This window comes from Somniosus microcephalus, chromosome 9 (genome assembly GCF_052327205.1).
Source record: "Somniosus microcephalus isolate GS21.2 chromosome 9, FLI_Smic_1.0, whole genome shotgun sequence".
Taxonomy (NCBI): domain Eukaryota; kingdom Metazoa; phylum Chordata; class Chondrichthyes; order Squaliformes; family Somniosidae; genus Somniosus; species Somniosus microcephalus.
Window position 1 is genome coordinate 104,011,220 of NC_140995.1, and position 18,950 is coordinate 104,030,169.

General features: G+C 44.1%; 1 protein-coding gene across 3 annotated transcripts in view; it reads right to left on the reverse strand.

Moving 5' to 3' along the window:
• The window catches only part of kif3ca (kinesin family member 3Ca), a 376,933-nt gene that overhangs the window by 99,624 nt on the left and 258,359 nt on the right, over positions 1–18,950 (reverse strand). For all 3 annotated transcript variants that reach the window (XM_085996947.1, XM_085996946.1, XM_085996948.1), the window contains one exon: positions 9,056–9,157. In XM_085996947.1, the coding sequence (XP_085853073.1) occupies positions 9,056–9,157 (102 nt within the window). The remainder of the gene's footprint in view (positions 1–9,055; positions 9,158–18,950) is intronic.

An 18,950-nucleotide genomic window follows, 5' to 3' on the forward strand; every position in this document is an offset into this window, starting at 1 on the left:
TCCTGCAGATCAACCACAGCAACTGTGGGTACAGAAGAGGAAGATGATGAGGAGGAAGATGATGATGATGAGTAGGAGCAGAAACACAGATACATCCTTGTGGACTTGCATACGAACATACAAATTAGGAGCAGGAGTAGGCCATTCGGCCCTTTGAGCCTGCTCTGCTATTCAATAAGATCATAGCTGATCCGATTACTCCACGTTCCTGCCTACCCCTGATAACTTTTCACCCCCTTGTTTACCAAGAATCTATCTACCTCTGCCTTAAAAATGTTCAAAGACTCTGCTTCCACCGCCCTCTGAGGAGTTCCAAAGACTCACGACCCTCTGTGAGAAAAAATTTCTCCTCATCTCTGTCTTAAATGGGCAACCCCTTATTTTTAAACAGTGACCCCTAGTTCTAGATTCTCCCACAAGAGGAATCATCCTCTCCACATCCACCCTATCGAGACCCCTCAGGATCTTATATGTTTCAATCAAGTCATCATAAGACAACCCACCCATTCCAGGTATTAGTCTAGTTGTTCTGGACATTATGGACATTTTTACATGCAGATAGCACCCTCTGGTGGTGGTTATTGTGTTAGCAGTGTGTTTGTATGAAGCAGAGGGTCATTTGACCTTTCTACCTTTCTTCCTGTGTGAGAGGTCATTTGACCTTCCCACCTTTCTTCCTGTGTGACCCAGGAAGTAGAATCCCAGGAAGAACCTGAACTGAGTAATGGAGAATTCCATGAGGGTTTCACAATCCAATGTAATCTGAGCTCATATGTTAGGCCAGACACAATATCTGTGAGTATCTTTGTCTATTAGCATGACAGCAACTTTGTCAGTGTTGTATTTTGATAACACTATGTTTATAAAAGGTTAATATTTAATAGTTACAGGAGTTAGTCCAAATGTTAGTTAGTTATACAATTAGTCTATTCTACTGTTGTAAATATGTTATATCTTATGTGATATCGAATGTATAGTACTCAGTTTATGTACAAAAATACTTTGTCTTTGTTTACAGTTTCACAAATTTGTTCAAGTAAAGCTTCAAAACAGCAAACGGCTTCACGAGGAATTATTTTGAATAAGTGTTTAACTTGCTGGATAACTAGATAGGTGCATGTCTAGCGAGGCCAGTACACTAGTAAACCTTCTCTGAACTGCCTCCAACGCATTCACATCCTTCCTTAAATAAGACCAATACTGTACACTGTACTCCAGATGCGGTCTCGCCAATGCCCTGTATAACTGATGAAGAAGATAAAAAGGGTGATGATGAAAAGGGAGATGAAGGAGAAGAAGTCAGAGCCAAGCCCACCCATGAGCTCATGCTAAAACATTGTGCTCCTCTGCTGCAACCTTCTGCAACTCACCAATGGCATCAACTTGCTTCTTCACTCCCATGCACCAGCTAAGATACTTTCACCCAGAGGGAACTTAGATAGTATTGGTAAGGATGTGACTCTAGGTGATTCACAGAGCATGAGGGAGCTAAAGGAGTAGGAAGTAGGTGACGACGTGCCACCTTCCAAGTGGAGGCTGCCCATGGCTTTGTAGTTGTGAAGCACAGAACTCGTGGGTACTCACCTGATGAGAAGGATTTTCAAGGAATATCATACCTATGTGTTACCTCAGAGGTAGTGTAGAAATAATAGGGTAATTATAGTAGGGAATTTCAACTTCCCCAATATTAACTGGGATAGTCAGAGTGTGAAAGGCTAAGAGTGTGCGGAATTCTTAAAGTGCATTCAGGAGAGCTTTTTGAGCCAGCATGTAGAAAGTCCTACAAGAGAGGGGGCGGTACTGGACCTAATTCTAGGGAATGTAGCCGGACAAGTGGTAGAAGTGTCAGTAGGAGAGCATTTTGGTGACAGTGACCATAATTCGGTGAGATTTAAGGTAGTCATGGAAAAGGACAAAGATGGACCGGAAATAAAGGTTCTAAATTGGGGGAAGGCCGATTTTAATATGATAAGGCAGGATCTGGCCAAAGTGGACTGGGATCAGCTACTTGTAGGAAAATCCACATCAGAGCAGTGGGAGTCTTTCAGAAAGGAAATAGAGAGAGTACAATGCCAACATGTTCCCGTAAAGGTCAAGGGTGGAACCAACAAGCCCAGGGAACCCTGGATGTCAAGGGATATACAAGAATGGATTAGGAAAAAAAGGGAGGCTTTTGGCACATACAAAGGACTAAAAACAGTGGAAGCCCTAGAGGAATTTTCAGAACCACTCTGGCCACAGGGGAGGTGCCAGAGGACAGCTAACGTAGTACCATTATTCAGGGATAAACCAGGGAATTACAGGCCAGTGAGCCTAACATCAGTGGTAGGGAAATTATTGGAAAAAATTCTAAGGGACAGAATAAGTCTCCACTTGGAGAGGCAAGGATTAATCAAGGATAGTCAGCATGGCTTTGTCAGGGGGAGATCATGTCTAACCAATTTCATTGAATTTTTCGAGGGGGTGACTAGGTGTGTGGTTGAGGGTAGTGCAGTTGATGTAGTCTACATGGACTTCAGTAAGGCTTTTGACAAAGTCCCGCATGGGAGACTGGTCAAGAAGGTAAGAGCCCATGGGTTCCAGGGCAATTTGGCACATTGGATCCAAAATTGGCTTAGTGGCAGGAGGCAGAGGGTGATGGTTGAAGGTTGTTTTTGTGACTGGAAGCCTGTGTCCAGTGGTGTACCGCAGGGATTGGTGCTGGGTCCTTTGCTGTTTGTAGTGTACATTAATGATTTAGCTCGCTAGAGCACGTCGGCTGGCTGCTCCTCAGCGGGGAAGCATTCCGACTGGGAGGAGGGGAGCCTAGCATGGCGGCCAGAGGCCAGACCGGAAGCGGGAGAAGCAGGCCCGGGCCGTCGGACCGTGGAGCCGGCGACAGTGAGGTGGAGGCCGCGGTGACCGGAGGATGTGTTCGGCGAGTCGGGCGGAGGCAGTGCAGTGAATCGAGCAGCAGCAGCAGCCACGACGACCCGCAGTCTGACTGGGAGGAGGGGAGCCGGGAATGGTGGCCAGAGGGTGAGCGGGAGAAGCAGGCCACTACACGTGGAGCCGAGCCGGCAACAGTGAGGAGGAGGCCGCGGTGACGAGGAGGACGGAGCGGCTGAGGGACATCGTGCTCCCACTGACACTGGATGCCAAAGAATTGACTTTCTGAACACGGCGCTGTAAAAATAGCTGACGTGTCCCTACGGGGAGTAAGCATTCCATTGTACTAGTACATATGGCAAATAAAATTGAATTGAGATATGAATGTAGGAGGTATGATCAGTAAGTTCGCAGATAACACGAAAATTGGTGGAGTGGTAAGTAGCGAGGAGGGAAGCCTCAGGCTACATGATGATATAGACGGGTTGTGGTCAGATGGGCAGAACAGTGGCAAATGGAATTTAACCCTGAAAAGTGTGAAGTGATGCATTTTGGGAGGACTAACAAGGCAAGGGAATACACAATGAATGATAGGACCCTAGGAAGGACAGAGGATCAGAGGGACCGTGGTGTGCATGTACAAAAATCCCTGAAGGCAGCAGGACAGGTAGATAAGGTGGTTAAAAAGTCATATGGGATACTTGCCTTCATTAGCCGAGGCATAGAATAGAAGAGCAAGGAGGTTAAATGGAGCTGTACAAAATGCTAGTTAGGCCACAGCTGGAATACTGTGTGCAGTTCTGGTCATCACACTATAGGAGGGATGTGACTGCATTGGAGAGAGTGCAGAGGATATTCACCAGGATGTTACCTGGGCTGAAGCGCTTCAGCTATGAAGAGAGACTGGACAGGCTGGGGTTGTTTTCCTTAGAGCAGAGAAGGCTGAGGGGGGACCTGATTGAGGTGTACAAAATTGTGAGGGGTATAGATAGGGTAGGTAGAAAGGAACTTTTCCCCATTAGCAGAGGGGTCAATAACCAGGGGGCATAGTTTCAAGGTAAGGGGCAGGAGGTTTAGAGGGGATTTGAGGAAAAACTTTTTCACCCAGAGGGTGGTTGGAATTTGGGACTCACTGCCTGAATGGGTGGTAGAGGTAGGAAACCTTACAACATTCAAGAAGCATTTAGATGAGCACTTGAAACGCCATTGCATACAAGGCTACGGACCAAGTGCTGGAAAATGGGATTAGAATATAGGGCTTGATGGCCGACGCGGACACGATGGGCCGAAGGGCCTCTTTCTGAGCTGTATAACTCTATGGGGTCGATTTTCATTAAGTTGTCGGGAAGGAGGCGGGACTACAACTTTCGGGTTTTAGTCCCGCCTACATCGACGTCCGGCCAATCCACGCGATTTTCCCTTGATTGACCTTGTTGAGCCCGGGCGGGCTCAGCAGGCCAATTAAGGGCCACCTGGCAACAGGTGATGTCACAGACTGAAATTTCATCTGTCAAGAGGTCTTGACAGATGAAATATCAGTGTTTCACAGCTGTTTGAAGCTGTCAAACACTGACAGTCTGACTTCTAACAGGAGTCCTTCTGCACAGAGTCAGTTAGAGCTCTCACCGGCAATGAAAGCTGAAGGCTGTCACTTTTGACAGCTCGCAGCCATTTTGCTTTCAGTGCCGGTTGAGTGATGGACTCCCGAAACCTAGAGGAAGAAAGGCTGTTAAGGTAAGTACAGGTAATTTAAACTTCTTTACACACACCAAACACACTTACCTTTGCACTCATGCACCCATCACTCACCTGAACACTGACATCGCGACCCCTCCAAGTCCTTCAACCCGACGGCCCGCCTGCTCTAACCTGGTGTGGTTTGGAGCCGTTGGGAATCCCACACGACACCCCTCAAAATAGGGATTAGGCTAAAAACTGCCTGTTAAGAGGCAGTTAATTGGCACTAATCCCTTCCCGCCTCGGGTCGGTGGGTCCCAGTGCGGGGCGGGTACCTGTCTCCTCTGAAACTTACGTGGAGGCGGGTTTTGGGCGGGATGATGTCGGGACCCTGAATTTGGGATTTTAGCCCCCCGCACGCCTAAAAGCCCGCCTCACGGCACACTGAAAATCAACCCCTATGACTCTAGGTCAGTGTCTGACAAAGTGCAGCAGCTAACAAGGGTGACTCTCGAGACTACAGCCCTCATTGCGATATCAGGGAAACTTTGTCTTCATTGAAGGCACCAATGGAGTGTGACAGTTTCATTGGAACCTATACATAGAAGATAGGAGCAGGAGTAGGCCATTCGGCCCTTCGTGCCTGCTCCGCCATTTAATGAGATCATGGCTGATCCTTTAATTCAGTATCCCGTCCCCGCCTTCTCTCCGTAACCCTTAACCCCTTTTGCCCGTAGAAATATATCTAATTCCCTCTTAAATATATTTAATGAGCTGGCGTACACTGCCCTCTGTGGCAATGAGTTCCACAGGTTCACCACTCTCTGAGTGAAGAAATTCCCCCTCATCTCTGTCCTAAATGGTTTAGCCCTTATCCTTAAATTATGTCCTCTAGTTCTGTTTTCACCCGCCAAGGGAAACATTCCTTCTGCATCCAGTCTGTCTAGACCTGTCAGAATTTTATACACTTCTATGAGGTCCCCTCTCAATCTTCTAAACTCCAGTGTGTACATCCCTAAACTACATAGTCTCTCCTCATAGGTCATTCCCGCCATTCCTGGTATCAGCCTGGTGAATCGCCGCTGCACCCCCTCCATGGCAAGAACATCCTTCCTCAGATGAGGCGACCAAAACTGTACACAGTACTCGAGGTGTGGTCTCACCAGTGCCCTGTACAGCTGCAGCAAGGTATCCCTGTTCCTGTATTCTAACCCTTTTGCTATGAAGGCCAGCATACCGTTTGCCTTCTTGACCGCCTGTTGCACCTGCATGCTCGCCTTCAGTGACTGGTGTACAAGAACACCCAGGTCTCTCTGTACTTCCCCCTCTCCCAATCTATTGCCATTTAAATAATAATTTGCCCTCCCGTTCCTGCACCCAAGGTGGATAACTTCGCACTTGTCCACATTATAGTGCATCTGCCATTTATCCGCCCAATCGCCCAGTCTGTCCAAATCGCTCTGGAGCTTCCTGGTCTCTTCCTCTGAGCCCACCCCACCTCCTAGTTTAGTGTCGTCTGCAAATTTGGAAATGCTGCATCCGACTCCCTGATCCAGGTCATTAATGTAAATTGTGAACAGCTGGGGGCCCAGGACAGATCCCTGTGGTACCCCACTTGTTACTGCCTGCCATTCAGAAAATGAGCCGTTTATTCCAACTCTCTGTTTTCTATCTGACAGCCAGTTCCCTATCCACGCCAAAACTTTCCCCTTTATCCCATGAGCCTCAATTTTCCATGCTAATCTTTTATGTGGGACCTTATCGAAGGCCTTTTGGAAGTCCAGGTACACCACATCTACTGGCTCTCCCCCATCTATTCTACCAGTTACTCCCTCAAAAAATTCCAATAGATTAGTCAAGCACGATTTACCCTTTGTAAATCCATGTTGACTCTGTCCTATCCTGTCCCCATTTGCTAAGTGCTCCGCTATTTCATCCTTAATGATGGACTCCAGCATTTTGCCCACAACTGATGTAAGGCTTACAGGTCTGTAATTACCTGCTTTTTCCCTACCCCCCTTTTTGAATAGTGGGGTAACGTTAGCTACCCTCCAATCCATCGGCACTGTTCCCGAGTCTAATGAATTCTGAAAAATCATCCTTAGTGCATCCGCTATCTCTAGGGCCACCTGCAGCACACCCCCACCCAAAAAGCGGCTAGGGTTGAGTCAGTGGTTCCACATCCGAGGAAGGGCAGATTGCAGGTCTGGTGGCAATAGGAGAGAGCATTTAGCTTCCTACATACTGCCGTTCAGACCATGGCAACTGTAATGCATGCTGCTGTCTCTCAAAGTCCCTCACCCAATTAGCCATTTTTCATATGTGAGTTTAGACAGTGAGTGTTGGCAGACTATTTGATTGTGGAGAGTGTCAGTCAAACCCAATCCTGTACTCATCCTGAGGCCGAAAATCTATAATGCTACTTTGCTGCCATAACTGCGAGGAGCAGAATCACAATTTTCCACCTACGTACGTTACTGACAGGGACAGCAGTGTCACCTGAGTTCACTAATTCCAGCAGGCATCCATGCTAGGGGGAAGGGGGAAGGCGGGGCTGCAAAACGTGGTGCTTCATATGTAAAGGAATAAGCCATATAACCTATTCAGAAAAAGACACTATCTTATGAAAGAATTCTGGCCTTATTGAAACAGGACAAACTGGGTTTGGAAATCTAGAGACCGAACTATGAAATAGCTATGAAAGCATTCTGGCTATTGAGATAAGATAGTTGTTGACCCTGAATAAATAACCTTATTGAAACAGAAGGTTAAGGGCTCCGACAGGCTGAACCTTTTGGAATGAAACAATGATTCATCCTAGATAAGGTGTTCTAATTTACACTTCATAAAGAAGCACATAAAGTAAGGAACATCGGCCCTCGTAAAGATGACATCAAATAAGGAACACCTGCTGTCACACCGTTTTTTATATGGCAAACTTAGAACAACTCGAGATGAGACATGAGTCTGGCTGAGCTGGCAGTAAGAATTGCAGAGGTCAGCAGAAAAATGACTAGAGATAATTAGCTTGCATCAGCAGAAAATCTTAAAGGAAATACCACTGGAAAAGGGTATAAATATTGAACTCTCAAATGGGATAGTAGTCTCGCTTTAATCAGGCAAAGCGATTCTTGGCTTCAGAGGCAGCTCTGTAGTTTACCACGCTTTGTACCTCGGGGATCAAAGGTATTTGATTTTGGTGGATATCCTGTAAACTTTAAGAACTGTAAAACTGTAGCGAAGTTAAGATTTGAAAGTAAGGTTCTGTGATAATAAGATTGTAAGCTTTCTCTTTTTGGAACTGTTGATGTTGCGATTGACTTACCAACTGTAAATAACATGTCGGTTCTTTAATAAATCTATATATTTTTAGAATTGTCTCACATAAGACTTCTGTACCAAAAACTCGCAAACTCAATCTCTGTACACTCTTTGGTGAGGAGTTGCAGAATTCTGGGGGAGTTTTCCGGACCCTCATAATATCCGGAACGTCACAGTCTAGCTAAACTTAATAAAAGTGCTGTCTGGAGGACAGTAACATTCTCGGGTTGTTCCTTTCCTTTAGGGAGAGATAGTCCGGACCTTTAGACCCAATTAAGCGTTTTTAGGATTCGGCTACCTCTAACTTCAGTTGAAAGTGAACATCTTGAGAAATATGCCTGATCCGGGGTAGCCCTAAAGGGGCTACCCCCCCACCCGCCCCACACGTTGTATCACCATTCCATCTTCTGTGGTATTCCAAGACGGGACACCCCTGCGGCCGCCACTTGAGCTCCTCCATTGACCATGATGCCAGTATCTCTCCGACATCCGGGTAGCTGGGTGCAGAGAGGTGGGAGCCACAGGAATTTTGGTGAATGGCGCCATCCCGCCAGCTCTGCCTCCTCTTCAATGTCAGGCCATGTATGGGGCAGATGGAACATGAAATTTCATTCTGAACTCTGGAGCGGATGACAGAGACCTCTGGCTCCTGCCCCCTTCAACGCTCTTCCAGTCTTTTTATTCTGGAAACGTGCCCCAGTCCCAAAGAAATAGGAGCCCCAATGTCCACATATGCAACTTTTTCCAGTAGGAGTCAATAGATTGCAATCAAGTCTGGTAACCCTGCCAAATTTTCCCCTTCAACCCTAACTGAGGGATGCTGAAGCAAAATGTGGTATTCCAACAGTGATCAATTAACTCACGACAGAGCAAAAATCAAACTTGGCATGTTCTGGTCTGCATGGCTGAACATTACACCAGGTGTTGCCTTTATTCAGCAGACCACTGGACATGCTAATCAATATATTTTCAAGGATCAGCACATACTGACGAAATACAGGGGAATTCACATTATTTATATGAATAGCATATTAATTGTGTGTTTTTGTCAAGCACACACTGTTCACCATAATCTGCATTACCAAGGATACTGGAAAGTTTTTTCATTACTCTTGAAGGTAATGGGACAAAACTCAAAGACAACACTTTAACATTACCAAACCATTAAGTCAATAGAAGAGGCATTCACCTGCTCTGCAATCTCTTGCCTCTTCTGCTCCAGCATTTTTTGTTGTTCGTTGGTATGGTCCATGATGTTCTTGCCCCCAACCAGCAGCTTGCTTTCCATAGCCTGCAAAAAGTAGAGAAGAATATCCATTTACAACACATCACAGAATCACTGAACAAGTCTTTGAAAATTCCAATTCTAGAGTAGCAACAAATAATTAGAACATTAAAGGAGAAAGAACCTCTTGGAAGAAACATTATGGGAGCAAATTTCCACGTCTGTAATTACTCCAATAATAGAATGACACCAGGGGCGGCACGGTGGCATAGTGGTTAGCGCCAGGGACCCGGGTTCGAATCTGGCCTCGGGTGACTGTCTGTGTGGAGTTTGCACATTCTCCCCGTGTTTGCGTGGGTTTCCTCCGGGTGCTCCGGTTTCCTCCCACAGTCCAAAGATGTGCAGGTTAGGTTGATTGGCTATGATAAATTGACCCTTAGTGTTAGGGGGATTAAATACGTGGGGTTACGGGGATAGGGTGGGATATGTGTTGGTGCAGGGGTTACGGGGATCGGGTGGGATATGTGTCGGTGTAGGCTCGATGGGCCGAAATGGCCTCTAATCTGCATTGTGGGGTTTCTGTGATTCTGTGAAACTGCTGTGCTACATGGGTTGACATGTTGCCCAAAGGGATTGTAGGGTTATAGGTTTCCCAATGCCTGTTTGTAACATCAGAAAAGAGCTGCTGAAGTGGTCAAAAAATACCAATTAAACACATTAATTGGGAGATTGATCCAATTTGGCTGTCCACACACTTAAAGTACATGTATACCAATTGCCCATTAACACAACTGAAACTGGTACTTAGGGAAACATTCTTCACCAAACAGCAACAATACAATCACAAACCATAAAGCTGTTCTCAAGGCTTTATTTTTTTCTTATTGTGGTCAATGAATGTAATGGATTTACTATATAATTGATGAGTTGTATAAGTACTGCTTTACAATAAAAAAAAATAAAAAAAACAAAAAAAATACAATCACACTGAAGTTTGTTCTATGGTGGCTATCATCATTCCTTTGGGTGGCCAACTGGTGGAGCGTGCCGATCAGCCATTTGGGACGCAGCGAAGTGGCAGCCACGATTGCGAGGCCCTGGCTTCATTCCAATTTGACTGGTGAGTTGCGGATGCCAAAGGGGCATCTCAGTGAAGCTCGTTGGCTGGCTGGGATGTTGGCAGAGTCCCGCAGGTAGATCCTCGGGCGTGGGGCTATGGTGGGGTGTAAGTGGAGGGGACGCGGGATGAGGCCGGCCTAGCAGCACACCGCAGTATTTTTGTGGAGGCTGAATGAGCACTCTGGCTCCTTCCAGCTTCTCGAGTTGGTAAAAGCTGGAAAGTACTCATGATGGCACTCAACCACTATTCTTTCAAGGGAGATGTCATAGTGGGTGCTGCTAAACAAGATCTTCTGTGCTGCATATAATATGGAATGTCTTATTGGAAGAGGTCAGCTTTGATGATGACCACCCAGACATCTCCACTGGGAAATCTGTCAGATCCACATGTCAACTGCTGCCACTTCCTCCCCAACTACATCATGGCAAGTGGGAGCACAGAGACATCCACTCGGGAGGAATGAGTCAGAAGGGTTTTCAACCAGTGAGGCACTGAGAACTGCTGGAAGAGGAAGAGTATCACAAGGATACCTTTCTCCTGCCACTTATAGAGTCATGTTATTTATTTGGGGTGATTTAGGACACAAATTGGAGGAAATGGGTCGGAGAAGTTAGCCACCCACCTCCCTTGATCCTATTTACGAGGTGGATTGTGCCCCTGGGAGGCCTTAAAGGGGACTGGTGCTTTTTAAAGAGGATAATCCAATTGGAATCTTTCAGTGGTTGATTGAGGAGGTAGCTGAGAACCCATTTTACTCTGTTTACTGCCCCAAACCCCACTCCAAAACAGGCAATAGTTCAGAGGAAAATCCAACTTGGAATGTATTCCCATAAACATTACTGGAAGCAGAATCCACAAGGATTTAAAAGGGAAATTTGATAAATATTTGAAAAAGAAAAAATTAAAAGGGTATGGGGAAAGGACAGGGGACTGGGACTAAGCAGAGAAGTCACACAGGTGCCTCCATCTGTGATTTAAATTATATAAAAGTATTGGGAAAGGGCAGGAAATGGGATGAGAGTCAATAGCTCTAGTTGATGAGCTGGCACAGGCACTAGTGTGATGGGTCAAATGGCCTCTTTCTGTGCCATGATTTCTATGATACTGTGAGTATGTGACTGTGGTGGTGCATTCGGTGCTCTGCTGGCAGCAGTACACTGATGGTAGGTGGCTTATGTGACTGTGGTCCTTCAGACTGTTCATCAGAAATGTTAGAGTGCATCAGTGGCACTCCTTGATGGCAGAGTATCTAATCAAGTAATACTTGGAATAATGTATGTCTAAGAGATCAACTACTCAAAGTATTACTCACTCTGCATCTGCTACTTCATGCTCATGTCATTAACCATTGCTGAACCACCAGGAGAGGGATTTTAGCTTTCTTTGAGTGTCTACATTGGATTTCTGTCTGAATGCTAAGTTTTATCTCTTGAATAGACTAAATAAAAATCGCACCTTTTCGACAGCACAAAATAAAATCTACAGAAATTTTTTTTTTCTCAAAGCTCCCTCCAATTAAGCATTAGCAGGGTAAGTGAAATTCTAACTACATGGTAAAAAATTACTGCATTAATTTTAGATCATCATGGTTTATTAGGAAAATATCTTATGTTTTCCAAATTCTGAAAGAGGTTCAAAATATGTGGTTAAAAAACTGTCAAAACTTGATGATTGTATTTCTCTTAAACTGGTAATGATTTTATTACAAGTAACAAGAAAGGACATCACAAAGCACTTCACATCAAATTATTTCTTTTTTGAACAGCAGTCACTGTTATGTGAGTACTGGTTTTACGTAAACAAACACAACAGCCAATTTGGACACAGCAGAGTACCACACAGAAAATGAGAACTGTTTTTGGTGGTACAGGTAGATATCCCTTATCCGCACTTCCGAAAACTGAAAACCTCTGAAAACCGAAAGTTTTTTCGTGGAGCGTAACTAGAGTATTTATGGTCTATATTTATCCCACTATTTAATTTACCAAATTATTACTGTACTAATAAACTGTAATACTATTTATAGTCTTTATTTATCCCACTCAGTGTGAATATTCATAAGGTTCACTGCAGAAATATTAATGTGTTTGCTTACGGGGTGCTGCCCAGACCCCTGCTAGGGTGTTACATACTGATTTTGAATACCATTCTGAAATCCGAAAAATTCCGAATTCCAAAAAACATCTGGTCCCAAGGGTTTCGGATAAGGGATAGTGCACCTGTATTAGTCAAGGGAGGAATATTACCCATGACAGCAGGGGAACTCCCTGTTCTTCCAATTGTGTCCTGGGATCTTAAACATTCACCTGAACAGCTAGACGGGGTCTTGGTCCTAAAGACGATGCCTCCAACAATGCAGCATTCCCTCAGTATTATAATGAAATGACAGCCTAGATTATATGCTCAAGTAACTGTGGGGATTGAACCCACAACCTTCTGACTCAGAGGCAAAAACTGCTTCTAATTGAGCCAAGCTGACACTCAAGTAATACAAAAATCACAATTGAGAGGTTAAATTTGCTTTGTATGCTGGTTTTCGTGTACGCAATATTGGCCACTAAATATTAACTTTTGCCCATGTACCTAAAGTTACCCCTAGGAGTAAATACTTTTTAGCACCAATTTTCCATTATTGCTTGTTTTATTTATTAACTACTTGTTGAGCAGCAATTAATATGCAACGTGAAAATGTATTCAGGGTTTACTTCCCCACATCATGTTAATTTCTCCCACCTGAAGCTGGTGTTGAAGTACCAGAAGTTCCAAAGGTGAGGAGAGCAAACAAAGGAAAAGTCTTGTGGTAGACAATGCAGCATTGCTAGCTTCTTCCGGTTAGCTGCTCAATTGTACATTAGTTGCTCCTGGATGACTTAGAACTGATTATTTGTTCTTCAGCTTCAGTCGGAAAAACTTCCACGGGGAAATAGGCGCTGCAGTATCTTTCAGGGTGATCTAAATGTTTTTTTCGGGTGTGAAAGGATTCAGCTGTTTTACTCACAGCATTCAGTTTGCCTACTTGGAAGAAAGTGCATTTGCCCAATTGAAGAGTAAAATGAGACCATTCTGACCTGTAAAGCTTCAAACTCAACAGTAGATTACAGTGTGTATTTTTTTTAGAATATATGGGCTGATTCAAATCTCGCTACCACCATGTTCCCGTCAAAAACTGGGGTGGTAGTGAGTTGAATATCGCAAAAATAAAACTTCACGCCGTCTTCGCGCCCCCTGCAATTTTGGAAGGGGTTCATGAGATAGACGTCCAGTGCCACTGCCTGAAACAGGCAGGAACCTCATTGATATATTCAAATCAGGGTCCTATGACTTATTTAGGACGCCAGTGCAATTCTGGTCTGCCACTGGGCGCAAGAGACCACTGGAAGCCGCCTTAAAAAGATTAAAAATAGTTTTTTTCAATGAGTTTCTGTATGTGGGTCCTCCTCACCCCACTAAAATTGTCCCGCCCATTGCCGATCCCTCTACCCCTCTAGGTGTTTTCCCCCCACCTTAAAGTATCTGTGCAGGCTCTGCTTTGTGGAGGAGCTGTTCAGATTTTCCACCTCCCTTCCCAATTGACGAACTTCCCATCAGCACTCATTTGCCGCTGCCAGTTCACCAATTTTATTGCAATAATAATAATAATAATAATCATAATAATCAACTTTATTGTCATTGTTAGTGCACAAGTGCAGTACAACGAAATGTAGGCTTGCGGCTCCCGAGAGTGTACATTTAGGTTAAGACATTTAAACATTCAACATACATTTGGCTTGTAATACATTAACATAAACATAACCATAATAAAGTGCATTGGCAGATGTGCAGGCTTTAGAGTTTATTTGTGGAGTTCAGTAGGATGACAGCCCTGGGAAAGAAGCTGTTCCTAAATCTGGTCGTACGGGTGCGAATGCATCTGTAGCGTCTCCCAGATGGCAGGAGGGCGAACAGACTGTGGCTGGGGTGGGTAGGGTCTTTGATGATGGTCCGTGACCTCTGTAAACAGCGTTTCTGGTATATGTGCTCTATGGTCGGTAGCCGGGTGCCGGTAATGCGTTGGGCAGTTTTGATTACCCACTGCAGGGCTTTCCGGTCATAGTAGTTACAGCTGCCATACCATACCGTGATACAGTTCGTCAGGATGCTCTCTATTGTGCAGCGGTAAAAGTTAGAGAGGATCAGGGGTGACAGGTTACATCCCTTGAGCCTCCTTAGGAAATATAGGCGCTGCTGGCCCTTCTTCACCAGAGAGGAGGTATTGAGGGACCAGGAGAGGTCTTCTGTGATGTGGACTCCGAGGAACTTAAAGCTGTCCACCCTTTCCACCACAGCCCCATTGATGTGGATGGGGGTGTGACTTCCGCCTTTAGACTTCCTGAAGTCCACAATGATTTCTTTGGTTTTCTTGATGTTAAGGGCCAGGTTGTTATCGGCGCACCACTTCACGAGATGCTGGACCTCCTCCCTGTAGGCTGACTCATCGTTGTTGGTGATCTGGCCTACTACCGTGATATCATCCGCAAACTTGATGATGGTGTTGGAACCGATCAGAATCATCAAAATCGATCAGGCCTCCGACTGGCAACATCAGCCGGGCGGGGCAATTTCCCCACCTACTTGATGCCCAGCTGAATTGAAAATTGGCGCTCTGCTGCAATGAGTTACATGATGTTTATTTCTCATGTAGCAGATCCATTGCTCTTTTGTGTGAAATAGGGCAGTCCCTCTTGTTCTGCACCACTAAGTACAAAGCCTTTTCTCACAAAGCAACCGTGAGTCTACTTCCAAAGTGTAATGAAGTTCTCTTGGACAGTGGATAGAAAGTGAATGTAATCTCAGAATCTTTCCTCCACCTTTACTTTGATGGCAGTTCTCATGTCGGCAGGCAATACATAGGCCTGCCGAACCCCAATGAAAGTTCAGTACTAGCTCAAGTCTTGGCCCCTACTGAATTTCTCTACTTGGGTTTAAGTGTTAGGATCAGCATTTAGAACTGGAAAGGACACTGATCCCTGCTAATCTTGCAGACCAGCTATATCATCTGGCTATAAAATCCACAGAGTCTTTCTAGACTGAAGACTATTTTTCCAAATGGCTGTATTTTGAAAATTTCCAGGCTCAATAGTTGATACATAAAACCTATGATAGTTGTACTTCTAAGTTTTAATATTACCATTTTTGAGTTAGGAAATACCCGATTACTGTACCAGAAAAACTCTATTCCTACAGGCTGGTAAAAGGAGAAGTAGTTTACACCTAAATACGCTCATTATTGGTAACTGTTAAAGAGGAGACTGTCTCATTTTTTTGGCTACAAATAAGATTTTCCCTTCCTCTGATTTCACATCATTTGCTCTGTATTTTCAACAATGCCCATCATCATGCCCTTGAAATGCCCTTATTACCCTAAAATTTTTTGCCACTTTAAAAATAAGACCTCTGAAGGACAGATGAGTTTTTCACTTGCCTGCTCGATACCTCCAATTAGCCCCTCGTGCCTATGTATCTAAGTTCTCTCGGCTTACCACTTCATTTGCCAAATTTCCTCTTCTTGCCTACTCCATATATCTGAGATCCCCCATTGCCTCGTTCTTGTCTCAATGGATGCCCAGGCTAAGAATGTGTGCATTGCGCTCCCTGTTGTTGAGAGCAAAGCCAAGGTGAAGCTTCGGCAGAGTAGTCATGGAGACGGATGTCGGAGGATTAGTCATGGAGAGGGCAGTCTGCCTGAGCAACAGCAAGCCTGCGATCTGCTAAGTGCTAGCTTCCCTATGCCACTGTAGGCCTGGAGTGCACATTTCAATCATGCTCACGGGTCTACACCTTTCATTAATGTTTGCAACAGAAGCAAAAATCTGTCCCTCCAAACTGATGGCTAATTTTTCTAAATCCAAAGTGTTTTTTCCTTAAATTTGTATTTTAAATAAATTCTCCCCATCACAAAGCAAAGCCTTTCATTTATAAGCTCATGCTAAAGTAAAAAAAAAAGTCTAATAAAAGTTCCATGGGTGAAGTGAGAAAGGTTAGTGTGATGAAAGATTTCTATGATGACTTCATTTTACTGGCAGAGTCCTAACTTATTACAGACAACTGTTAACCTTGTATTTACCACTAAAAAACACAAAGGAGATGAGTGACATTTCGTATTCAAAGCCAGTCCAATTCAGGCCTTCCAGAGAACACAGCACACAGGAGATTATGATGACCTCACTAATGGGATCCCCAGTGTCATGAATATTGGATGAGATTTTCTGCTCCTTTGTCAAGCCCTTCTGTTTATTAATAGAGAGGAGGGAGTAGATGCTGCTCTGGATATAATAAACCAATTCATAGCAGTTAGATTCTGAAACAGATGCCATTAGTTTTTCATCACAATTATTCATTCAGCCCCAATGTTACTAATAAATAATAAATCAGGTGATCGAATAGATCCACAATGATTACTATAAAATGAGTAGTTTAAAGTATATTGAAAATAATAACTTTGAAAATGTTAGCAACCATTTCCAGGAGACCTTTGTGGAATCTCACCCATTGCCTCACATTTAAAGCTGCTTCTATATTGCACCAGGACCTGTGCTACTGATGCCAGCTCTCGACACCTGGGTCCGATGCAGCCTGCTGCAGCCCGAAAATAAATTTACTAAACTTACTAAGACCCGATTGTTCTTATTGGCGGTGAGAGAATGGACACAGGCATATTGTCCAAAGTATTTTTAAAGAATATATTGCTATTTGTTAAAAATCTATGTAGTTGATTTCTCATGGCAATACACACAGGGAATGAAAACCAAATGTCGTATTACGGTAAAGTGGGGTTAGAGGGAAGGGTATAAATAGAACAGAGTGCAGAGATATAGTTCAGTACACAATTTAAAGTCAAACATTCTGTCCTTATTTCACATACCATTATCATAGTTAAATGGAAAAAGTTATGGCATTTTGGAAAGTAGAAAAGTACCTAGGATTCCATAGGATATACGGGACAAAAACAGGCCATTCAGCCCAACCAGTCCATGCCGCCGTTTATGCTCCACTCGAGCCTCATCCTGTCTTTCCTCATCTAACTCTATCAGCATCACCCTCTATTCCCTTCTCCCTCATATGCTTGTCCAGCCTCCACTTAAATGCATCTATACTTTTCGCTTCAACCACTCCCTGTGGTAGCGAGTTCCACATTCTTACCACTCTTTGGGTAAAGAAGTTTCTTCTGAATTCCCTATTGGATTTCTTGGTGACTATCTTATATTGATGGCCTCTAGTTATGCTCTTCCCCACAAGTGGAAACATTCTCTCTGTATCTACTCTATCAAAACCTTTCATAATTTGAAAGACCTCTATTAGGTCACCCCTCAGCCGCCTTTTTTCAAGAGAAAAGAGAACGAGCCTGTTCATCCTTTCCTGATATCTATACGCTCACATTTCTGGTATCATCCTTGTAAATCTTCTCTGCATCTTCTCCAGTGCCTCTATATCCTTTTTATAATATGGCGACCAGAACTGTACGCAGTACTCTAAGTGTGGTCTAACCAAGGTTCGATACAGGTTTAGCATAACTTCCCTACTTTTCAATTCTATACCTCTAAAAATAAACCCTAGTGCTTGGTTTGCTTTTTTTATGGCCTTGCTAACTTGTGGTGTAACTTTTAGTGATTTGTCCCTTTGTTCCTCTACCCATCCAGACTCGCAGCCTCCAAGTGATGTGACCTCCCTATTCTTCCTACCAAAATGTAATACCTCACGTTTATCTGTGTAGTAGAGTTGGTTGAACTGTAGGAGTTTCTCTCATAGTACCGGCTAAGGAGCTGGGAGATGCTAAACTGGGACACTATAGTGCCACCACTGGTGCAAGGATGTATTTACAGTAATACAAGTTTACATAGACTGTTTCCATCATAAATGTGGACATAGGAATTTACAAAAGAAGTGTGCACAGGTGTAAGACTTTTAATATATTACTAGTCGATCTCTCATGTTGTCGCATGAAGTGTAGTCTTCAAGTTAAGTGGGATTAGAGAACAAGGGATAATTGAACCAAGGTGTGCAGATATTACATTTTTAAAAAATACTAGTCAATCTCTCATTGTGTTACACAAAGGGAGTTAAAATCAAATGTAATCTTTAGGTGAGAGCAGGGGACAATTGGACTAGGACATACAGGCGTAACTCAGTCCCTATTTTGAAGTTATACATTCTGTCTTTATTTTTACATTACCATTATAAATTCCTATATTACAATTATAAAGGAAACTTTAGAAGACTTCATGCTGCAATTACATCCTCTCACGAGTGGTGGCGCTGAAGCATCACTTGATTTTTCTGCCCACACACCAGCTCAGATACTTTCACACAAGGGGAAGTAGATGGTATTAGTGAGGATGTGGCATGGGGTGATTCACAGAGCACAAGAGAGCCAGAGGACAGCAGATGGGCGAGGATGTGCTAACTTCCCAGCAAAAACCAAAGAGAAGGCTGGTCATTGTTTTGGAGTCACGGGATCCACAGCTCATGGGTACTTGCCTTACAAAGGATATTTGAGGAACATCAAACCTACGCACAGGCTCCACAATCAGTTTCTGAGGATGTGTAACAAATGACAGGTATGATCCGGAGTCTACAGCCATCACTTGCAATGACATCAAGCAAGATTTTTCTTCACTGCAGATATCAATGGAGCATGTGACGACCCCACCACTCAGAAATGGCAAAGAGCCATTCAGTGCCCCCTTGTCCAAAGAAGCACAA